The sequence below is a fragment of the Gopherus evgoodei genome, unplaced genomic scaffold, assembly GCF_007399415.2.
Source record: "Gopherus evgoodei ecotype Sinaloan lineage unplaced genomic scaffold, rGopEvg1_v1.p scaffold_34_arrow_ctg1, whole genome shotgun sequence".
Lineage (NCBI taxonomy): Eukaryota > Metazoa > Chordata > Testudines > Testudinidae > Gopherus > Gopherus evgoodei.
The window spans coordinates 153,628-177,335 of record NW_022060016.1 but is presented as its reverse complement, the minus strand read 5'-3'; the positions used below and the strand labels follow the sequence as shown (position 1 = coordinate 177,335).

Sequence of the window (23,708 nt, the reverse complement as noted above, 5' to 3'; positions counted from 1 at the left end):
CCCATCCTTCAACAACAAAAACTTCAAAGAGAAGCTGCAAAGCTACAATTCATTTGCAAACTTAACACCATTCATTGGGCTTGAATAGGGACTGGGAGTGGCTGGCGCACTACAAAAGCTATTTCCCCTCTCTTGGTATTGACACCTCCCCATCAGTTACTGGGAGTGGACCACATCCACCCTGACTGAATTGGCCTTGTCAGCACTGGGTCCCCACTTGTGGGGTAACTCCCTTCTCTTCACGTGCCGGTATATTTACGTCTGTATCTGTAACTCTCACTCCAGGCATCTGAAGAAGTGGGTTTTTACCCACGAAAGTTTATGCCCAAATAAATGTTAGTCTTTAAGGCGCCACTCCTTGTGGTTTCTGTGGATACAGACGAACATGGCCACCCCTCTAATAATTATCATGAGACTTGTGACAAAATCATGAGATTTGGCCACGGACCCCTTGAATTCTGCACAGGCATGGGCATGTTCTGGGAGGCGGTGGTAACTGGTCCCCTGCTGTGAATTCAGATGAACTTTCCTGAGCATCCCGTGCAAAGGGTGACAGACTGCGTCTGGTTCCTCCTTTTCCTTCTGACAGCACCTACGTCAGTCCCCCGCTTGGTGGCACCACAGGCTGCCTGTCCAGCCCACATTCCTGCCTTCAGTGCAAAAGCTGTTCATATGCCTCCCCCCCCCCCCCACAATATTTGTTCTCAAGTTCCCCCCACAACCCCCTGATAATTTATGTTAATATATTCCACTGTCTGCCTTGTGTCATCTGGCAACTCCTTTTCCCTTCGGCAGCCTCCCAGCCTCTCCTCAGAGGTTCTGCAGGATCTTCTGCAAGTTCACTGAAAGATTTTTTCCTCCTTTAGGAAAAAAAAATTGCATGGGCCAGAGAAGAATTTTTCTCTGCAAAGCGCCATTAGCAGCTCTGATCCCTGCTGAGATTGTGCCGCTAGCTCCTGGTGCTGACTTTCTCTGTGCTGCAGAACTTTTTTTTTTTTTTTTTTTAGGGAGGAAAGGGGAGCACAAGTTCCTTCCCAAACGGCGTCAGAAGAACCCCCCCGTGCCAAGCCTATGATCTTGGCTCAGGAGTTATTCTGTTTGAGTTTCTTTAAATCAAGCAGCATACGCAACGCCGTGCCTTTAAATTTCATCTGATTACCAAATCCAGGTCTGGAAATCACCCAAGAGATACACCCGTCTCCCCACAAAAAAAGATCTATCCATTTGGATCTACTGATCAGAGATCTGCTGATTCCTAAGAGGTCTATTGGTTTCAGATCTGTCGGTCTCCTGTCTCCAAGAGCTTTCCATTTGGACTGACTGATCTCCCAGAGATCTAGCAATTTAAAGATCTATCAACTTCACATCTGCTGATCTCCAAAAGACTGTGGCTCTTCCTGGTTTTCGACGGGGTTTTCAGCTTGGATTCATTGATCTCTCTATCGGATCCGTTGAACTATTGACTCACAGATCTGAAAGAGCTATCAATTCTGAGCTATTGATCTCGGAAGGATCTATTGATTAGGATCTATCGATCTCCCAAGGAGTTCCCGTTGCCCTGTTTCTCCCCAGGTGTGTACAGCAGGACTAGGGGAAGATGTTCAGCTGGATGAGGAAGAACGAGAAGAAGACTCCTGAGGTGATCCACACGGTCACCGAGGGGCTGAAGAACCTTTACAAGAAGAAGCTGCTGCCCGTGGAGGAGTTCTACCGTTTCCATGACTTCCACTCGCCAGCCCTGGAGGACGCCGACTTTGACAACAAGCCCATGGTGCTGGTGGTGGGGCAGTACTCCACAGGGAAGACCACCTTCATCAGGTACTTGCTGGAGCAGGACATCCCGGGCAGCCGCATCGGGCCCGAGCCCACCACCGACTCCTTCATTGCTGTCATGCATGGCGAGACCGAGGGGATCATCCCGGGCAACGCCCTCATCGTTGACCCCAAAAAACCCTTCCGCAAGCTCAACCCCTTCGGGAACACCTTCCTCAACCGGTGAGTGCTGCCCCCCCCGCTTGCTGGCTCCTGCTCCCGAAGGGCTGGCCATCAGTGGCCAACATCCCCGTGAACTCAACCCCCGTCCGCACATGTGCAAAACCCTGTTGCTCGTGTGGTGGCCGGAACAACCAGGCCTACTAGGCACCACTTGAGTGAGCTTCTCTCCACAGCCACTTAACTCAGCCCAGGCTAGCCCGCCACACAACGATCGAGGGCTGCTGGTCCTCCAATGCCTTCCCACAATGCTCCCCGGACCCCGCTAACTCGGCCTAGGCTAGCACTGCCCATCCAGGGCTGCTGGTCCTCCAGTGCCTTCCCACAATGCTCCCCGGCCCCCGCTAACTCGGCCTAGGCTAGCACTGCCCATCCAGGGCTGCTGGTCCTCCAGTGCCTTCCCACAATGCTCCCCGGCCCCCGCTAACTCGGCCTAGGCTAGCACTGCCCATCCAGGGCTGCTAGTCCTCCAGTGCCTTCCCACAATGCTCCCTGGCCACCGCTAACTCAGTGTGGCACAACAGAGGGCCGCTAGTTGTCCAGTGCCTTCCCCCAGGGACCCTGTGCCACAGCCTTTCCTTGCCATGTACAATTGCCTCCTCTTCCTCGTCTTCAGCCCACACCCGAGCCAGCCCGGGCTGACCCAGCTTGGGTCCTGTGGCTGTTCAATGGGCATGCTCCAGGGCATGAGCGGATCAGCCCCATGGAGGAGTCAGAAATTCCCCCCATGGGGTGACATGCCACAGCCGGTACCTCACGGTCCTTGGGAGTGTCTGGCTTGACCCGCTCTCTTGCAGACAGGAGGCCTGGCCTGATGGGCCCATTCCCAGCTCCTGTTAGTCTCCTCCCCTCACTTGTGCTTAAGCAAAGGGATGTGACATAGGAATGGCCAGCGGGTCGTCTAGCCCAGAGAACTATGGGATAATCTGGCCACTAGGGGATGCTTTCCCCTGATCCCCAAGACTTGGAAGGGGGCTTATGCCCTGAAGCTTGGGGACTTGTATCCCTTATTAAACCAAAACCCCCAGTGTGTCTTTAAACGTTCGCTTTATCCCTAAGCGCTTGGCCTCAGAGCTTGTAGCAGGGAGTTCCGCTGGCCAATGCCCGGCTGCATTTCCTTTCATTGGTTTAAACAGCTGCCATTCAGAGTCAGTGGGTGTCCCCTTGCCCTTGGGACAAGCGGGGGCAGCCCATTCCCCTTCTCTAACCCCTCCCACCCCCAGCTCCTCTGCTTTCCTCTCCCAGCCCCGATCTATCCAGTCTCCCCCCAGGGCAGAGCCATGGTTCATTTCTACAGCCTGTCTCCACCCTTGGCTCTGTCCTGTCCGCCTTCTGTGCTGGACATCCTGGGGGAAGAGGGTGGTGTGTCCCCTCCAGTCTATCCCCCTCACCCCCAGGGGACAGGACGGTCCCCTCTGCTCACTGCAGTCGGATAGTAAATGGCTCTTGCAATGGGGCTCCTGCCCTTCCTTGGGAGATGACACTGTTCCGAGGGCGGTGGGGGGGACAGATGGGAACAGACTCCTCTCCTCCGGGATGTTCACTGCATTGTAGATTATAAGGATAGGAGAGACTATCCAGAGCCCTGGCCCGGGGAGTCCTGCTTCGTGCCCGGGGCCTCCGGGACAACTCGAGTCTCTGAGCGAGAGCCGAGCTCAAGGCCCAGGCCGCACAGTGTCAGGCAAATTCCCCTGCCAGGTTTTGTTCAAGCATGTTTCAGAAAGGGTGGGTGGGGCGTGTGTGTGTGTGTGCGCATACATTCCTCTGTGTTCGTGCATTTGTGTGTCAGTATATGTGCATGCATCCCTGTGTGTGTGTGTGTGTGTGTGTGCGTGCGCGCGTGCGTGCGGGCGTGCCAGCCACCCGGCGTGTGTGTGTGCGGTCAGTGTGTGTGCATGCATCCTTGCATGCATGTGTGCACAATCCGGTATGTGCGTGCATACATCCCTGCGTGTGTGTGTGTGTGTCACCCAGTGGGGGGGACATGGCACTGGGGGGGAGAGGAGGTTTCAGATCCAAGCCCTCCTCTCTTAGTTTCTCACACACAAGCCTGGGAGCCATTTCCTGCCCTGATGCTGAGGGAGCCGGCCTTGGGGTGTCAGTGATTAAATTTGTGGCTAAGCCACTGGCCCTGCTTTGTAAACCTCTCCCACTGAGCCTTTCAGGAGTCAGAGTATCACGTGGGACTGCTCCCCTAACACACACCGAAGTGCAGCTGCCTCTGGGGTGGAACACAGCAGCACTTCAGCGGCCGCACGCAGCAGCTCAGGATGATAGCAAGGCACCGTGTGCTTGTTGTCAGGACTCCTGAGCATTTCCCCTGACTCTGCATAACCCTGCACATGTCGTTTCACCTCTTTGAGCCTTATGTCCTACAGAGCCAGGGATCGGACCCAGGAGTCCTGGCTCCCAGGCCCTCTCTGAACCAGCCACTCAGACATCCCACACCTTTCCCAGAGCCAGGGATCAGACCCAGGAGTTCTGGCTCCCAGGCCGTCCCTGCACCAGCCATTCAGACACCCCACACCTTCACAGAGCCAGGGATCGGGGACCCAGGCGTCCTGGCTCCTAACCCTCCCTGCTCTAACCACTAGATACCCCTCCCCTCCCAGAGCCAGGGATAGAAGCCAGGAGTCCTGGTTCCCAGCCCCACCCCACCAGCTTTAACCGCTAGATCCCACTCCTTCTCTGAAAAGTGGAGATCCCTTGCCCCATCTGGCACAGCCCTGCCTTGGCTTTCTGCCCCAACCCTGCTCCACCAGAGCCATTGCAAACAGCTGTTCAACCCTGCATGTCCGTGCCCAGCCCCTTGGGAGAAGCCTGGGCTGTTGGGTTTGACGGGGAGGGGGCTGGGACTGGGGGGCTGCGGCTGAGGGAAGAGAGGTTTAAACAGCAGCAGCCCTCCCCCCGTGATGTGCGGCCAGCCTGGCCTTGTCTGGGGTGGGGGGTCTCACGCAGTGCAGAGGCACCTGTTCCCACCCAGCCCTGGTCTGCGGCGGGAGGGGCCAGACGGGGGGCTGGGTCTGAGCCAGGCTCTCAGGAATGCAGGGCCTGTGGCCCAGTCCCCTCCCCGGTCCGGCCTGCCTGGAAAGAAGGCGTCATGGCTGCAGATGCGCTGGCGGCAGGGAGCCACGGGCGGCCAGGCCCTTCTCACGAGATGGCTGGCGGGAGGCCCCCGGGGATGGGCAAGTTGTGCTCAGGGCTGAGCTGAGGGGTGCAGATGGGGAAGACGGAGCGAGGGGGGCCTTGAGGAAAGGCTAGGACCTAGGAGATGGGGGTTCAGTATCTGGCTCTGTCACAGACTCGCTGTAAATCGCATCGTCCCTCAGTTTCCCCTGTTGGTCACATAGGGATAATACATCTGTGGGGGACTGGCTCTCACTCTGTGCCTGTGTAGCACCCAGCCCAATGGGGCCCTGATCTCGGCCGGGGCCTGGGCGGCGCCCGGCGCGACGGGGCCCTGATCTCAGTAAAATAAAATGAATTCTGACTCTGGAAACACTCTCCTTTCTAGACAAACAGGCCAGGTTGCCTGGATTCTTTTCATGGACTTTGGCGGCTTTCCCAGGGCGATGGGCCCTGGAACCTAACCCCAAGCCCACTGAGGTCAGTGCAATGGCTCCCGTCAGCCCCTGGCTTGGAGCAGGCCCCGGGAGCCCATCTGGCCTGTAGCGAATCAGCCACGGCTGAGCTGGGAGCCCCCTCCCATGCCCGGCTCAGCTGGGCCCGGGCAGGGCTATTTTTAGCAGCGTGTTTATATCGGACCGACCCGACTTCCTCCAGCGTGGAGCAGTTTGTAAACACGGGCTCCTCCCATGAGCCCCCCACTCGTGTGCATGGCCTGGCTTCCTGCCGATGCCCCCACCCGCCCTGCTTAGGCCAGGGAGCAGGGGGCAGCACCCCCCATCCTTTGCACCAGCCCTGGCTCGCTCTCCTCTTCCCAGATCCCCCAGCCTGCCTCTTGCTCCATCCTTCATTCCTTCTCCCCCCCGGGCCTGCCACTGGGGCCTCTTTCCCCTTCGCCCGTGTCCAGGCGCTGGCATGTGGCTGGTGCCGCTGTGCCCCCCGGGGTGCCAGCGGGAAGGAGAAGACGTTTTCCAGCGTGAGCCGATGCACCAGGCCTGCTGCGGTTGTGGGGGGGGGGGGTGGAAGAAGGGTGGCCCCAGGCTGGCACAGGTGAGGCCTGAGAGGTCAGGGGGTGGCTGCTGCACCCTGGGACTGGAGGGGGCCAAATGCCCAGCCCTGGTGTCGCTGCACAGGGCCACTGGCCTCTCCAGCCAGCCTGGGGCTCCCCTAAGGCTGCTGTTCTGTATGGGGGGGTGACCTGGCTCCCCAGCATCCCCAGGGCCCCAGGATCAGGGACAGGCAGGGACTCCCCAAGGTTTGCAGGGTCTGTGATTCCCAGTTACCCCTCCCAGCACCTGGAGAAGGGGAGGGAAGTGGCTTTAAACCCTCTGAATCCTGGGAGCTGCCTGGCCCTTAGTGTAAATTACAGCAGCCTCAGGGCTGCTCTAACTCATCTGTGGGCCCTGGGGAGCAGAGACTGGCCCCAGCGCAGTGCGCTCCGGCTTGGCCCCCAATCTGCTCCTAGCGCAAGGAGAGGGGGCTGGCAGCAGGGGGGATGAGTAAACAGTAAGTGTTTTCCAGCGGCTTTCTCAGCACACGGGATAAACCTGCCAGTATTCAAACACAGGAGCCACTAGAGTCTCTGATTGCGCCAGGTGCTGCCCAGACCCTGGCTGGGATCAGGGCCCCCCGCTGGGCTGGGTGCTGCCCAGACAGAGTGAGACAGTCCCACCCTAACTCGACAAGGGCAGAGGGGGGAGACAGGAGACGGGTACCAGCGGGGAAGAGACTTGCCCCAGGTCACACAGCAATTCCGTGACAGAGCCACGCATTGAACCCAGGAGTCCTTGCTCCTGGCCACCCCCTGCTCTAACCACTAGACCCCCCTCCCTTCCCCGAGCTGGGGAGAGAACCCAGGAGTCCTGGCTCCCAGCCCCTCTGCTCTAATCACTAGACACCACTCCCCTCCCCCAGCTGGGGAGAGAACCCAGGATTTCTGGCTCCCAGCCCTCCTGGCTCTAACCACTAGATCCCCCTCCCCTCCCCTCTCTTTGCTAGGGTAGGACCCAGGCGTCCTGGCTCCTCGTGCGCAGCGCAAGCTGCTAGGCCGAGCTGCCCCTCTCCTGTCTCTCATGCTGCCATTGCTCATCGCTGCCTCCCTCTCCTGCCAGGTTCATGTGTGCCCAGCTGCCCAACCAAGTCCTGGAGAGCATCAGCCTCATCGACACCCCGGGGATCCTGTCGGGAGCCAAGCAGCGTGTGTCCCGGGGTAAGGCTGGGGGGCGAATGCACTGGCTCAGTGCTCTGTGGATGGAGCAAAGGGCGGGGGCTTCACCTGTAACCCCGGATCCCCCTGCATGGGGCTTTGTTCAGGGGCACGTTGATCGCCAGGGTGGGTGGAAGGGCTGCAGAGCTCAGCAGGTCAAGCCAGGACTCCTTGGTTCCATCCCCAGCTCTGGGAGGGGAGTGGGGGCTGGTGGGTTGGAGCAGGGGGGCTGGGAGCCAGGACTCCTGGGTTCCATCCCCAGCTCTAGGAGGGGAGTGGTGTATAGTGGTTACAGCAGGGGGGGCGGGGAGCCAAGACTTCTGGGTTCTCTCTCAGCTCTGGGAGGGGAGTGGGGGCTGGTGGTTAGAGCAGGGGGGCTGGGAGCCAGGACGCCTGGGTTCTCTCCCCAGCTCTGGGAGGGGAGTGGTGTGTAGTGGGGCTGGGGGGGCTGGGAGTCGTGGTGTATCCCTTTGGCCGGGTGCGTCTCTGTGCACCCCCGGCACCAGGACCCCTCCCTGCAGAACGCCCTTTCCCCGTCCTGCCCAGTGGAGCTCGCACTTGGCTGTCGGGCCTGTTGCTACAGGGGCCGGGCCAGGGCCAAGGGCATTTTTTCACCGTGAGTCATTGTCGCGGGATGAATCACTCGTTGTTGTAGTAATTTGCTTGAACAAACTGTTTGTGCACGTCAGTGTGTGCGGCCCCTCGTGGCAGGCCGTGTGCCCTCTGTCTGGGCACAGCTCAGAGGGGCACATGCAGTGTGTGTATTCGTGGGTGCCCATGTTTGTATCTGTGTGTGTCTGTATGTCAGTGGAGGTACGTGTGCCCGTGTGGCCAGGGGTGTGTGTGTGCCCATGAGGCATGTGTGTGCACCCACAGGACGTGTGTGTGTGTGCACGTGCGTGCCTGCAGGGGGGATGTGTGCACGCCCATGGGGCGTGCGCATGTGTCCGCATGGGGCATGTGTGTGCGCGCGCCTGTGGGGTGTGTGTGTGTGTGCATGCCTGCGGGGCATGTGCATGTGTCTGCGGTATGTGTGTGTGTCCCCTGAGCACTGTGTGTGTGTGTGTGTGTGTGTGCGCGCGCGTGCATGCCTGCGCGGTATGTGTGTGCCTACAGGGCATGTGCATGCCCACGGGGTGTGGGTGCATGTGCCCATGGGGTGTGGCGTGTGTGTGTGTGTGTGTGTGTGTGCCCATGGGCTGTGGTGTGTGTGTGTGTGTGTGTGTGTGTGTGCGCGCGCGCGCCCGTGGGGCATGTATGCCCACGGGGGTGTGTGTGCCCATGGGCTGTGGTGTGTGGGTGTGTGTGTGTGTGCGCCCGTGGGGCATGTATGCCCACGGGGTGTGTGCACGTGTGCCCATGGGGTGTGTGTGCATGTGCCTATGGGCTGTGGCATGTGTGTGTGCCCCCAGGGTGGGGCAGGGCATGCGTACAAGCAAGTAGTTGCCTTGCGGGTGCCTTGCACCAGGGCCGAGCGGGGCCCCCCACTGCTCACTAGCAGGTGCGATGCCAGCCTGGGGTGGGCTCTGCCCCCCGCCGTGGAGCCCAGGGGCTGGGTGTGAACGGGCTGGGGGCTCCCGGGTCAATGGGGCCCAGCTCCCCCCCCCAGGTAGGGGGATGCTGGGAGCGGGAGGCGAGAAGCTGCCCAAGGGCGGGGGCAGAGGCCAAGCCCCAGAGGGACAAACGTGGGTGTTGCTGCACTAACGGGGGTGGGACTGGGGCCAGGACTCCTGGGTTCCCAAAGGGTGTTGGGGGGCACAGAGCCGTCAGACCAATAAATCTCAGGCTTCATCTCCACTCTGCCCTTGGCCCTGCCCTGCGACCGGCCAGGCGTGGTCCTGGAGCGGGGCTGCAGCCGAGCCCCCCAGTCCCTGCCCCCCCGGGCTCCGGCCACTGGGAAATAGCCACAATGCAGCCGGGCTCCTTCCAGACAGGAAGGGCTGGGGGGGCGCGTTATCCCAGCGCCTCCAAAGGGCCGGGGCTGCCGGTGCTGCTGGGCGAGCGCCAGAGACAGATGGCAAAGGAGGGACTGGAGCCGGGGCTTTGAGTCACGCAGCTACCGGCTCCCCCAGCCCTGCCGGTGCCCCTCATTCCTGACCTGCAGCCCCCTGTTCTCCCAGCCCTGCCGGTGCCCCTCACTCCCAACCCGCAGCCCCCTGCTCCCCCAGCCCTGCCGGTGCCCCTCACTCCTGACCTGCAGCCCCCTACTCCCCCAGCCCTGGCCCCTCCTAGCCCTGCCAGTGCCCTTCATTCCTGACCCGCAGCCCCCTACTCATCCAGCCCTGCTGGTGCCCCTCATTCCTGACCCGCAGCCCCCTGCTCCCCCAGCCCTGCTGGTGCCCCCTAGCCCTGCCAGTGCCCCTCATTCCTGACCCGCAGCCCCCTGCTCCCCCAGCCCTGCTGGTGCCCCTCACTCCCGACCCGCACCCCCCTGTTCCCCCAGCCCTGCTGGTGCCCCTCATTCCTGACCTGCAGCCCCCTGCTTCCCCAGTCCTGCCCCCCTAGCCCTGCCAGTGCCCCTCACTTCCGACCCGCAGCAACCTGTTCCCCCAACTCTGCTGGTGCCCCTCATTCCTGACCTGCAGCCCCCTGCTTCCCCAGTCCTGCCCCCCTAGCCCTGCCAGTGCCCCTCACTTCCGACCCGCAGCAACCTGTTCCCCCAACTCTGCCGGGGCCCCTCACTCCCGACCCGCAGCCCCTGCTGTCCGGCTCTGGGTGTCTCTCTCTACCCCAACCAGAAACAGAGTGGGAGCCAGTCCCGGCCCCACGGCGTTGCAGGCTCAGCACAGGGGAGTGCAGAAATGTTACCCACAAACATGGACATTTTCCTTCTCTTGTTCCTGTGCCCCGCACTCCACCCTTTTGGTTATAAAATCATTCCTGGAAGGAAACGTTCGGCCGAATCCATTACAAAGGGGGGCACTGAGTGGGAATGAAAAGTGCCGGGGCCAGAATCCGGTGCGATGTCATCTCAAGGCACGCAGCTGATTAGTGAGCCTCCTCAGTGGAGTGACAGGGATCCCGCGGGATACCGCCTTTGGGGAGCTGGGGGGTGATGCTGGGTGCGGAGGGACTGGTGCTCGGATCAGCCGGGGGTGAGCTGCAGCCACCTCTGGGGTGGGGCGCAGGGGCCCGTTTATGATTCAGCAATGCCAGCCAGCCATTCAGGGCAGGAAGTGAGGGCGAATCCTGTATCCAAATGAAGCTGGGCGTGCGAACTGAAGGAGGCCGATGACTTCACCCTGCCACGGGATCCGGCAGGGCCCCGGAGCATCACCTCCCAGCCCAGGCTGGATCCCCGTCAGCTGAGCAGGGGCTGGCTGTTCCCATGCTGGGATGCCGGCCAGGGAACAAGAGGCACAGGGGAGCCAACAAAGGGAAGTCTAGGCCTCTGGCCCTGCGGGGCAGGGAGCAGCCGTGGGGGGGAAGAGAACTGGAGAAATTCATAGTGGTTAAGTCCATAAATGGCTGTTAGCCAGGCTGGGTAAGGAATGGTGTCCCTAGCCTCTGTTTGTCAGAGCGTGGAGGTGGATGGCAGGAGGGAGATGACTTGATCATTACCTGTTAGCTTCATTCTCTCTGGGGCACCAGGCATTGGCCACTGTTGGCAGACAGGATACTGGGCTGGATGGACCTTGGGTCTGACCCGGTACGGCCGTTCTTATGTTCTTGGGAAAGCCAGCGCTGGATAACCTGCTTCCACACTGCCACCTGCACCAGGTGTGCAGGGCCATTAGCTCCCAAGGAAACTGAGGGGCAGTGGCTCCCCTAGGGCAGCTGGGGAGAGAACCCAAGAGTCCTGGCTCCCAACCCCCCTGCTCTGACCGCCAGACCCCACTCCCCTCCCAGAGCTGGGAGAGAACCCAAGAGTCCTGGCTCCCAACCCCCCTGCTCTGACCGCCAGACCCCACTCCCCTCCCAGAGCTGGGAGAGAACCCAGGAGTCCTGGCTCCCAACCCCCCTGCTCTGACCGCCAGACCCCACTCCCCTCCCAGAGCTGGGAGAGAACCCAAGAGTCCTGGCTCCCAACCCCCCTGCTCTGACCGCCAGACCCCACTCCCCTCCCAGAGCTGGGGAGAAAACCCGGAGTCCTGGCTCCCAGTCCTGGTTTTGGACCATAAGATCATGCTTTGATTATTATTCTAAACCACAGTGCAATGCTGATGTTTAGCAGCTGCTGCATTCCACCTCCAAGGTGGCTGCATTTCAGTTCTGGCTGAGTCCTGGCTGTATAAACAGCGGGCAGGGCCCGTCACAGAGGTGGCTACATCTCAGCGCGGGGTGTGGGATCCCTGTATAAACAGGCCTCTGCCCTGCACCCCAGAGGCGGCTGCATCTCAGTGGCGGGGATCAGGAATCCTTCACACGGCAGTTTATCAAAGCCCTGTGGGGCTCCTGGCAGCCTGATTTCAGAGGCACTGAGCACCTGCCCTCCCGGTGACCCCTGGCCCCTGCAGGAATGTGCCGGGGGGTGGGGGTCCCCGGCCTGGATGTGCCCTGGCTGGAGGAATGTAATGGGATGGGGGCCGTGCTTTCCCACTGACATGTCCGAATTCCTCACTGGGATTCCTCCCCTCTGAATTCATCGCTGGCAAGCGGCTCGGGGCTCCTGGGGCCCGTGTGGGGCGGGAGCTGCATTCCAGGAGGGGTTCACCCAGCTGCCATGGGGCTCCCTTGCCCACCTGGCCCCCTTCGGAGCTGGAGGGAGCTCCGCGCCCTGAGCTATGCGGGGAATCCAGCCCGGCCCTGGCACATGGCGGCTCGGTAAACACCCTGCTGAGTTCAGGGCGCTGGTGGCTGCTCGCAGCTCTCCCGTGGTGCAAACAACCCTCAGGACAGGCCCAGCTCTGCATCCCAAACCGAACCGATCTCCCTCCAGCATGCAGGCTACAGTGTCGTCGTAGGGGTGCTCGGCGGTGGCCCGGGCCAATGTGTCACTGTTGGGGTGCTCAGTGTGGGCTGGGCCGTCACCGTGGGGTGCGGGTTGATCACACTGGTCTGTTATTGTAGGGTCGCTTGTGCAGCTGTGCAGCCCCGTGAGCAGGCACTGCAGCCGGCCATGGGACTGAACCCAGGAAATGCCCAGCCGGGCAGTTCAGTTCAGGCCAGGTCCCTGGCACGTGCTGCTTCTGGGAGCAGGGCAGCATCTGAAATCCCCCAGCAGGGCCGGGACAAACGGAGGAAGAAGCTGGTTGAATAAAGCGGGTGATAAGCTGGGGCAGGGAGGTTTCCGTGGCCAGGACCAGCTGAGCCCCATAGCAGTGAGAACCATGCCCGTCATGCCAGCGGGGAGCGCGGCGGGGCAGGGCGTATGTCCTGGGGGGTGATCGTGGGGGAGGTGGGCGACAGTGCTTGTGAATGGGAACCGCACAACCCGCTTTGACGGGGGGCACCGGGAGCATTGCTAGTGAAAACCTATGGCCAAGTCGACCCCTGTGAGGCCACTCTGTGTGGTTCTCTCCCTGCTTCACAATTGGGGAAACTGAGGCACAGAGAGAGGAGCAGGGACTTGCTGAAGGCCATTCAGCGAATCCCCGTCTGAAAGCAGGAGTCCTAGCTCCCCTCCCCCCACTCTAACCACAAGATCCCCCTCCCCGCCCAGAGCTGGGGAGAGAACCCAGGAGTCCTGGCTTCCAGCTGCCCCTCCCCGCTCTAACCATTAGACCCCAATTGCAGGTAGCTAGTGGCAGTTCATGGGTGCTGTTTTTTTGGGGGGAAGGAGGAGATCCCCTGAGGCAATGGAAGCCCAGAGCCCCGTCCCTGGTGAGCCCCATCGCCGAGACGCAGCAACCGCCCAGGTGGGCTCCCCAGGGATTGAGCCGAAAGGGGCAGAGCGCAGAGGAAATTCCCGCCGTGAGCTGGCACCATCCGGTGCTCAGGCTGTTTCCCGCAGGGGTGATTTATGGCCCTGCTCCCCGGGCCGGTGTCCAAGCCAGGCCTGAGCTGCATGGGATCCCTCACGCAGCGCTGAGCTGCAGCCACCTCTGGGATGGGGTGCGGGGCCTGTTCAGATAGTGCCCCATAACCCACCGCTGCTCTGGGCCCACAAGCGAAGGCGAACCCTGGAGCTCAGGACAGTAGGTGCAGGGCACCGTGAGATCCAATACACTGCGGCAAGCTGGCACTGGGGAAAGGCCAGTGCGGCTCTCAGGTGGGCACGTGGTCTGGGCCAGCTGCTGTTCCTGCCCCTTGGACCCCCCTCCCTCTCTAGAGAATCCCCCAAATCCCATCTGGGCTGGAGCCCCAGCTCAGCCTCTGCTCTCCAGCTGGACGAGCTCTGGGCCCAGCCTCCCCTTCCCCACCCCAGCTCAGCGGCATCCGTCACCGGGAGCCCCCGTCCTCTGGATCGGCTCCATTTTCCAGGGAGGGCTGGGTGCCAGGCCTGGAAACTGGCTGGCTCCCTCCCTGCTTGTGTAAACAGTGGGGGACGAAGGAGTTCGCGGGACCCGATTCTCCCCCACCCCCCATCACTGCAGCCAAGGGGGCCGGCTCCTGCTCCCTGCCCCCCAGAGAGGCCAGGGGACAGAGGAGGGGCTGCAGCAGGGTAGAGCCCCGCGCCCGGGCAGGGGCAGGATCACTGGAAAGCTCTGTGCCCTGGTTTTGCTGATCCCCCAGTACGGGAGGCCAGGCCAGGCCACCCCAACCTTTCCCAGGACTCCCGGGCAGCGGAGAGAAGCCGCGGGGGGGGCGGGTGTTACAGCCCCGTCCGGTCCAGCTGGGGTTTGATTCACAGCAGGGCCCCAGCTGGCTCAGACTTTCCTCTGCTCAGCCTCAAGGCTTCCTTTTTTGGTGCGTTGGAGACGCTCGCCGCTGTGGGCTGCCAAGAGGGAGGGCAAGGGGGGGGGGGTCGGCTGGGCTCCAGCAGCGCTTCTCAGCGAGGCTGTTAGGGCTGCTGGGGGGATGTAATGAGACATCTCTTCCCTCAGCCCCTGAGCTCCCCCCAGCCCCAGTACAGGGGGCCCTGATCTCGGCCGGGGTCTGGGCGGCGCCCGGCACGACGGGGCCCTGATCTCGGCCGGGGTCTGGGCAGTGCCCGGCCCGACAGGGCTCTGATCTCTGTCGGGGTCTGGGCGGTGCCCGGCGCGACAGGCCCCCGATCTCGGCTGGGGTCTGGGGACGGGTCCCTGATCTCGGCTGGGGTCTGGGCGGCGCCCGGCCCGACGGGGCCCTGATCTCGGCTGGGGTCTGGCCGGCGCCCGGCCCGACGGGGCCCTGATCTCGGCTGGGGTCTGGCCGGCGCCCGGCCCGACAGGGCCCTGATCTCGGCCGGGGTCTGGGCGGCGCCCGGCCCGACGGGGCCCTGATCTCGGCTGGGGTCTGGGCGGCGCCCGGCGCGACGGGGCCCTGATCTCGGCTGGGGTCTGAGTCGCGCCTGGCGCGACGGGGCCGTGATCTCAGTGGGAGGCAGTGGAGAGTGATGGGGGCAGGGTGGGGGTGCACTGGGGGAGGAGCAGAGGATGGGGAAGGGGGTCTGTTGGGGGGAGGGGGAGGCAGAGGCCCCTGTCCCTTTCTCAACACACGAGCTATTCCTCTGGGCCCGGCCCCAGCACCAGCACCAGCACCAGCACCAGCAGGAGGAGTCAGGGCAGAAAGTTGCTGCATAGGGACCACACACCTGGCAGCCAGGTCCACAGGCACCTGGTGCCCTCTGCAGGGAACGCCCCATGCCCTGGCAGGGTGGGCATGGGGCACAGGGGCTGGGGAGCGAAGGGGCATGAGGTGCAGGGGCTTGGGAAAAGGGGGCAGGGTGGGTGTGGGGCACAGGCCTGGAGAGCAGGGGCAGGGGCTAGGACAGGTGTGGGGCACAGGGCCTGGGGAGTGGGGCGGGCATGGGGCCGGGGGGCCAGGGCGGGCGTGGGACACAGGGCCTGCCCTGCCCTGACGGCATCTCCCCGCGCGGCCCCGCAGGCTACGACTTCCCAGCCGTGCTGCAGTGGTTCGCGGAGCGCGTGGACCGCATCATCCTGCTCTTCGACGCCCACAAGCTGGAGATCTCGGACGAGTTCTCGGAGGCCATCCGAGCCCTGAAGGGCAACGAGGACAAGATCCGGGTGGTCCTGAACAAGGCCGACATGGTGGAGACGCAGCAGCTGATGCGGGTCTATGGGGCCCTCATGTGGTCCCTGGGGAAGGTGTTCAACACCCCCGAGGTGCTGCGTGTCTACATCGGCTCCTTCTGGGCCGAGCCGCTGCTCGTCTCCGACAACCGGCGGCTCTTCGAGCTGGAGGAGCAGGACTTGTTCCAGGACATCCAGAACCTGCCCCGCAACTCGGCCCTCCGTAAGCTCAACGACCTGGTCAAGAGAGCCCGGCTGGTCAGGGTGAGCGGGGGCACCGCCGGGGGCGGGGACCTAGGCGAGCAGGGGCCTGGCCTGGTGTGGGAAGTGGGGTCTGGTGGTTAGAGCAGGGCTGAGAACCAGGACTCCTGGGTTCTGTCCCAGGGAGGGGAGGGGAGGGCTAGTGATCAGAGACCCCTTGGCTGCGGGGTGAGGTCTCACATTCTCTCTTAACTGGTGGGTCTCATGCCCCTTGGGGCTCTGCCCCTCCTGAGTTTGGGGGGAGTCTCTGAGGGCAGCTTTTGGGGCTGTGTTTCCTACCCCCCCTCCATATCATTTCAGGGCTGTGACTCTTAGGCAGCAGATTGCTCCAGACACGAACCCCCAAAACTTGGCTGTCCTGTCCTGAACAATAGCCCTGCGGGGGGAGGGAGTTACGGGGTTTGTGAGCGCCCCCCCCCCCCCGCATCCTGTGCCTGGTTTCCTCGTTAATGGTTTCCCATGTGATAGAGCCTTCTGCAGCTGTGATCGAGCCCCCCCGCCTGAGAAATGGGGACCCCCTCCCGAGTAACAGGGCCCCCAGTCTGAGAAATGGGGAAAGTCCCCAGCCCCACAGCTGGATCGGGGCCAGCGCCGCTAGAGGGTAAAGGCCCAGGCTCCTGGCCCCAGCCCCACGGCCGGATCAGGGCCAGCGGCCCCTAGAGGGGAAAGGCCCCTGCCCTGGAGCTGGATCAGAGCTGACACCCTTGACAGGAGAAAGGCCCCGGGTCCCGTACCCCACCCCCCGAACCCCTAGTCTAACAGGCTTTTGGAAAGCTCTCTCCCCCCGAGGGCGCGGCCCTTCCAGTAATGCAGGTTCCTCTCCCCGAGCCCCCAGTGACGTGGGGGAGTTTTAATGAGGCTCCTCCATTGGCTCGAGAGGAAGCGCCAGCTTGGCTTTCGCGGCCTCTTTCCCTCCTGCGCCGCCTTATCTTTTCCTGCCACCTGCTGCGCCGGCTCCCCGGGCCCTTTGTGCGGCCCGGGCCCCCGAGTGGCAATTTCCTCCCGGCCACGGCCGGAGCCAGGGAACAGAACGTCCATGGAACAGCCGCCGACCACTTTCCACCGCTGGCTGCCAACAGCCGCCTGGGTCACGGAGGCTGGACGCCCCCCCTCGGCCCCGGGGCCGGCGTCACAATCGAGTGGAGACCTTCATCTGCCCCGTGCCCCCGTGATGTTGGTGTCTGGCCCCGATCCTTAGTGCAGAGGGGAAACTGAGTCACAGAGGCGCTTTCTTAAGGTCACAGTAAGTTGGGGTCCTGTTGTGCCGGGCGCTGCCCACACCCTGCCTGAGATCCGGACCCCCATTGTGCCAGGCGCTCACAACTTAACTTCAGAGAAACCGAGGCAGGCTGAGAACCCAGGAGTCCTGCACCCCAACCCTGTGCTCCCAACCACTAAATCACAGGGGTTCAACTGCCATCTGTGCAGGCGGGACCTGGGGTGCCCGTCCTCACCCAAGGCTCTGGGGTGCAGATTTTCCTCTTCCTCCACTGAGGGAAGGCCGTGAAGCGCAACACTGGGGGACGTGGGGCAGCAAATTCCCTGACATCACCGGGCTGCCACGCGGCTGGGGGCAGCCAGGCAGGGTAGGGCCTGGTGTGGGGCAGAGCCCCAGCCCCTAAGAGCTCACGGGCTAAACTCCCCCCAGAGAGGCTGCAGCCATGGCCTGTAGTCCCCCCTCCAGTGTATTTTACCTGGATTTGGGTCGTTAAATCTTTCCTTATAAATCAGCTCCTCAGCCCCCCTAATTGTTACTAGAGCCCCACTCCCAGAGCCAGGGAGAGAACCCAGGAGTCCTGGCTCTCAGCCCGCCCCCCCCAGCTCTAACCACTACACCCAACTCCCCTTCCCAAGCTGGGGATAGAACCCAGGAGTCCTGGCTCCCAGCCCCCCCCCCTGCTCTAACCACTACATACACATCCCCAGAGCTGGGTATAGAACCCAGGAGTCCTGGCTCCCAGCCCAATGTCCCGGGCCCTGCTGGGAGCCAGGCGGGATTAGTCTGGAGCTGGGGGGTGTCATGGAGTCCCCGGGCGATGCTCTGGAACTGCTCCCCACCAAGCCAGGCAGGACTTTGGGGAGCCTCCTCTCCCCTGGAGCAGAGTTGTTCAGGACAAGAAGCTCCCACGGCTTCACCTCCTGGGTCTCTCCTTGGAGCATTCAGCATCCTCTGCCCCTCCGTGCGCTTCCCACAGCGAGTCGCCCCAGCGGGGTCCTGGGGGGCCACAGGGTCCTGCCCCCCCACTTCGCAGTCAGACGTGACTCTCAGCCAGCCAGTAACACAGAGGTTTATTCGATGACAGGAACAGGGTCTAAAACAGAGCTTGTAGATACAGAGAACAGGACCCCTCGGCTGGGTCCATTCGGGGGGGCAGTGAGCCAGACCCCCACGTCTGCACTTCACTCCTCGTCCCCAGTCAGCTCCAGACTAACAACCCCCCCAGCCCCTCCTCTCTGCTCAGCCCCTTTCCCAGGCCAGGAGGTCTCCTGACCCCTTTGTCTCCAACACCTTCAGCTGGCACCTTTGCAGAGGGGGGGCCCAGGCCATCAGTTGCTAGGAGACAGAGTGCCAGGCATTTAGGGGCACTGGCCCCTTGCTGTGCAGCAATCACACCCCCTGATCCCACCACCCAGGTATTAAGAACTGCAGAGGGGACACTGAGGCACCAAGCCAGTATTCAGACACTCCCAGTTGGTCACAGGGGCCCGTCCCGAGGTGAGGGTGGGGACTGCAGCGAGCCGAGCTCCCCTGCCCTGCCCTGCCCAGCTGCCCCAGACGGATCCTTCCTGCGGAAGCCGAGGGAGCGAAGCTCTGGGTCAGTGCCAGGCCGGGGGGGGCAGGAAGAGCTGCTGACGGGAGCTGGCCAGGCCCACTGGTGCCGCAGGGGGTCCGAGCTGGGCGGGGGGGGGAGGAAGATGGGGGGCCATGCTAGGTGGGGGGGCAGGGGGCTGGATAATTGACAGCTCTGCCAGCAAACCCAGGGGTGGGAGTTGTGGTTGGCACCAGGGGCGAGTGCCTGCTCGCTCTGGGGGCAGCCCCTGCAGGTGGGTCCCCACCCCCCAGTCCCTGGCTGATGCCCCCTGGCCCCCCCAGGTCCACGCCCACATCATCAGCCACCTGAAGAAGGAGATGCCCTCGGTGTTCGGGAAGGACAACAAGAAGAAGCACCTGATCGCCAAGCTGCCCGTCATCTTCGCCAAGATCCAGCTGGAGCATCACATCTCGCCCGGCGACTTCCCCGACTGCGGCAAGATGCAGGTGAGAGCTGCCCCCCGCCATGGGGCAGGGCAGGAGCTGGGGGGTGATAGGCCAAGTTAGGGGTAGGGGAGGGACAGGGACAGGCCGGACTGGACCATGGGGGGGAGGGAACCAGGCTATACTGGGCTGTGGGGAGGGAACCAGGCTATACTGGGCTGTGGGGAGGGACAGGGACAGGTCAGACTGGGCCGTGGGGGGGGAGGTGCCCAGCCAGACTGGGCTGTGGGGAGGGACAGGGACAGGCCGGACTGGGCCATAGGGAGGGGAGGGGGCCAGGCTATACTGGATCATGGGAAGGGGCCCGGCCAGACTGGGCTGTGGGGAGGGGACCAGGCTATATTGGGCTGTGGGGATGGGGGGGGCCGACTGGACTGGGCCATAGGGAGGGGGCCTGGACTGGGCCGTGGGGAGGTGGGGTGGCCAGACTGGACTCAGCTGGGGGGGAGGGGCCTGGCTATACTGGGCCGTGGAGATGGGGGGAGCCGGCTGGACTGGACCATGGGGAGTAGCAGCCTGGGCTATACTGGGCTGTGGGGATGGAGGGGGCTGACCAGACTGGGCCGTGGGGAGGGGGGGCTGGCTATACTGGGCCGTGGGGGGGAAGGGGGGCTAGACTATACTGGGCCATGGGGAAGGACAGTGCCCGGCTGGACTGGGCCATGGGGATTGGGGGGGGTGACCGGACTGAGCCGCGCTCCCCCCGTTGCTGACCTCCCCCTCCCCGCAGGAGCTGCTGATGGTTCACGACTTCACCAAGTTCCACGCGCTGAAGCCGCGGCTGCTGGACGGGCTGGACGAGATGCTGACGGGCGACATCGCCCGGCTTATGCCCCTGCTGCGCCAGGAGGAGCTGGAGACGCCGGAGGGCGCGGTGCAGGGTGGGGCCTTCGATGTCACCCACAACGGCCCCTTCGTGGAGGGCCTGGCTGACGGCGCCTACGAGGGGGCGGACGACGAGGACTGGGTGGTGACCAAGGACAAGCCCAAGTACGACGAGATCTTCTACAACCTGGCGCCCCTGGACGGGAAGCTAAGCGGCACCAAGGCCAAGACCTGGATGGTGGCCACCAAGCTGCCCAACTCGGTGCTGGGCAAGATCTGGAAGCTGAGCGACGTGGACCGGGACGGCATGCTGGACGCCGAGGAGTTCGCCCTGGCCAGCCACCTCATCGAGGTCAAGCTGGAGGGGCACGGCCTGCCCGCCGACCTGCCCCGCCACCTGGTGCCCCCCTCCAAGAGGAGGCAGAAGGGCTCCGCCGAGTAAAGGGGCCCCGACTCCCGCCCCCCTGCCCCGTGCCAGGCTGAACTGCTCCGAGAGACCCGGATATTCCCCCCGCGCCCCCTATGCCAGGCTGAAGTGCTCCGGGAGACTCGGATATTCCCCCCGCTCCCCCTGTGCCAGGCTGAAGTGCTCTGGGAGATCCCGATTACCCCCCCCCCCCGCCCCTGTGCCAGGCTGAACTGCTCCAGGAGACCCCAGCTCCCGCCCCCCCATGCCAGGGCTGAACTACTCTGGGAGACCCGGATATTCCCCCCCCCCACCCTGTGCCAGGCTGAACTGCTCCAGGAGACCCCGATTTCCCCCCCCCTCGCCCCTGTGCCAGGCTGAACTACTTCAGGAGACCCCAGCTCTCGCCCCCCTCCTCTGTGCCAGGCTGAACTGCTCCAGGAGACCCTGATTCCCCCCCCCCCGCCCCTGTGCCAGGCTGAACTGCTCTGGGAGACCCTGATATTCCCCCCCTCCCCATGCCAGGCTGAACTGCTCTGGGAGACCTGGATATTCCCCCCCCCCGCCCTGTGCCAGGCTGAACTGCTCCAGGAGACCCCGATATTCCCCCCCCCTCGTCCCTGTGCCAGGCTGAACTGCTCTGGGAGACCCCGATATTCCCCCCCCCTCCCCATGCCAGGCTGAACTGCTCCGGGAGACCCCGATTTCCGCCCCCCTCGCACCGTGCCAGGCTGAACTGCTCCGGGAGACCTCAATCCCCCGTCCCTTTCCAGCATCAGCAAACCAGCCTCACCCCCACCCGGCGAGGCAGTAATTTAGGACCCTCATTGGTGCAGGATCAGGGCCCCCCCAGCATCCCATCCTGAGCCAGCCGCCCTGGAATACCTTCACCGTTTCCGCCTCTGGGCACGAAGCTGCAGCTGACTCTGTCGGGGCCAGCGGGGGGCTGCCAGCCCCAGATCCCCCCCCAACACACACACCATGTTGCCAGTCCACCAGGAGAGACGAGAGAGGCCGCGAGCTGGACCCCTGCCTGGACCTCCAGCTACCCCAGGTCATTTGCGGGGAGACCTGACGGGCCCCAGGGCAGTCGCTGTGTTAAAGCGGGGGGGGGGGACTTGCCGTGCTCCCCAGTCCCCGAGGCACCAGCTACAGTGGGTGGGGATTGAACCCAGGGCCTGCAAGCCACGAGCTGCTCTTCCCCGACCCGCCACTGGGGGGGACAAAGAGCCAGGCTGGGTTAGCGCAAGTCACATCCTGGCGCTGCCCCCTAGCGTCCTCCGTGCCCATGTCCTGCCTGCGATCCATGGTGGCAGGGGCCGGCGCCAGGCCCCTCGGACCCAGATCCAGCCCTGAGGGCAGCCTGGGGCAAAGCTACCCTAGGGGTTTGTGGGGTTCTGAGCCCAGTTCCCGGAAAAGCTCGGTGGGCTGCAGGGGACAGGGCCTGCCAATTAGCCCCACATATCCCTGTATGGCCCTGCAGCCCGCCTGCCTCCTGGTGGAAGCCTGGGGTATTACAGACTGAGGGGACTGCAGCCCTGCTGGACACCCCTCCCTAGTGGTAGCAGGCGGTACTGCACCCTGCATTGTACCAGCCACGCAATCCACTCAGAATCCGGGGGGCCAGCCGCCCCGTCTCAGCCCGATCGGGGCCATTCAGCCCCATCCGGGAAGTCGTATCCGGGGGGGCGTTTCCCCTCCAGCCAGATGCTTTGTGTATATTGACCCCGTGTATCAGATTAGCCACCCTGTGCTTCATGCCCCTGACACACCCCACTGCTCCCCCGCTCCCATGCGCTGCGGGGGGCAGCCCCTTGGTATCGTTATGGCAAAATGCTCATTTATTCTGCCCTTTAACCAGGGCCCACTGGGGGCAGAGCATGAGTCACAGCAGCTGTGAAGCCGCTCGACTTTGCAGCAGCCACCCCTGGCCATTCCAGCCCCAAGTGCCCGGAGGGGGCAACTGAGATTCAGGCCCTCGGTTCCCCATCCCGGGGGCAGGACAGTGGTTGGAGGGATGGGGCGGGGGCTAATGCAGCGCTGGTCAGGTGACCAGGTTGGGGGGCTTCCCCTGCAGGCCCCGTCTCTCTCCCGGCCTCCGTCATTACAGTCCCTCCGGATCTCGGGTCAGATACGGCTGGGAATTGGCCTTGGCCCATTGAGGGGAATGCTGAAGCCCTGGGAGGTCTTTCCCCCTCGGTGTGTGCGAGCCGGGCTCCAGGATGCTCTGTGCGTCATCTCCTCTGCCCCCGGGGCTGTATTTATATCGATCCTTCTGCAATAAAGAGATGTCGCATTTACCTACCGCATGGCCCCTGATGCTTGGCCCCCGGACCCGGCTGCCGCACGAATCGGAGCAGCCTGGCCCTCTGCTTCTGGATCCTGCCCCTGCTGTCCTGCACCAGACCTGGGGCTCGTCAGCCAGGTACCTCCCTCACCCCCATCAGCCCAGTGGCCTGCGTTGCCCAGCATTCCCGCCCCCCATTTCCTCCCCCTCCCTGTCCCTGCCACCACTGGGCCCATCCACCCTGGTATCCTGCCTCCCCTCACTGATCCATTGACGGATCGGCCCATCAGTCCGGACCCCTGTGCCCTTAATGCCCAAAGCGCCAGGCAGAGGGGGAGGGAGGGGGAAGCTGTGCATTGTGGGCAGATTCTCAGCCCCCAGGTGGGTCCCCAGGAGCTCCCCGACTCCCGATCTGCCGTCCCCTGGGCAGTGTGGAGACCCCAGCCTGTGCCCCTGGGCAGGAGGCAGGTCCCGGGTCGACTCTGAGCGGGATGAGGCTGGGCTGGGGGACGGGGGACGGACAAGCCTGCAGCCCCGATGACAGGGAGCCGCCCTGGGAACAGACTGTCCTGCACAGGCAGTGTGTGTGTGTGTGTGTGTGTGTGTTCGGCTCCCTCCTCACCTTTGCACCACAGGGTGGAGCCAGCGTCTCTGGCCGGTGACTCACCCCACTGGGTGGCTGCCAGAACCTCGAAGCCCTGGCCAAGGGAAACTTGCATTCCTCCGCGGGGCTTGGGAAAGATGGGGGGGGCTGGGCCGGCAGGAGTGCAGGGGTGTCCATGCAGCGGAAAGTGTGTGTGTGTGTGTCGGGGACAGGGGGAGATTCCAAACCCTCCATCCCCACCCCAGGACCCGGCCAGTGCCGCCCTTGGGACCAGCGGGGGATGGAGGCTAAAGCCAAGGGGCACCTCTGGTCCCTTTCACCCCACTCACTCATGGCACTTTGCCCTCCCCTGGGGATCTCAAGTCCTGGGCACAGACGGGCCCTGACCCCCAGGTTGCCGAGATGGAGGAGAAAATGAGACACAGAGAAGGGGAAGGGAGGTCTAGTCAGAGGCAGAGCTGTGGATGGAACCCAGGGATCCTGGCTCCTAGCCCTTGGCTCTAACCACTAGACACCACTCCCTTCCCTGAGCTGGGAATAGAACCCAGGAGTCCTGTGCGTTAGCCACAGCTCCATCATTCGTTCCCTTTAGACCCCGTTCTCCGGATTTTCCACCCCAATATTTACAGTTTTCAAGAGCCCTGTTTGGATGTGAAACACAAGGGTGGGGGGAAAGGGCAGCCCCGCC

General features: G+C 63.2%; 1 protein-coding gene across 1 annotated transcript; it reads left to right on the top strand.

Moving 5' to 3' along the window:
• Positions 1-783: 783 nt before the first annotated feature.
• EHD2 (EH domain containing 2) lies at positions 784-22,434 on the top strand. Its single transcript, XM_030544589.1, has 5 exons — positions 784-1,995; positions 7,230-7,327; positions 15,233-15,645; positions 18,737-18,901; positions 19,629-22,434. Exons 1-5 carry the CDS (start codon positions 1,598-1,600, stop codon positions 20,163-20,165), a joined length of 1,611 nt encoding a protein of 536 aa, XP_030400449.1. The 5' UTR covers positions 784-1,597; the 3' UTR covers positions 20,166-22,434.
• Positions 22,435-23,708: the final 1,274 nt, after the last annotated feature.

Excerpts from the sequence above, each read along its gene's own strand:
- EHD2 (XM_030544589.1), top strand. The coding sequence starts at position 1,598 with ATGTTCAGCTGGATGAGGAAGAACGAGAAGAAGACTCCTGAGGTGATC. Across the intron at positions 1,996-7,229 it reads GGGAACACCTTCCTCAACCG|GTTCATGTGTGCCCAGCTGC; the intron begins GTGAGTGCTGCC and ends CTCTCCTGCCAG. Across the intron at positions 18,902-19,628 it reads CCGACTGCGGCAAGATGCAG|GAGCTGCTGATGGTTCACGA; the intron begins GTGAGAGCTGCC and ends CCCTCCCCGCAG.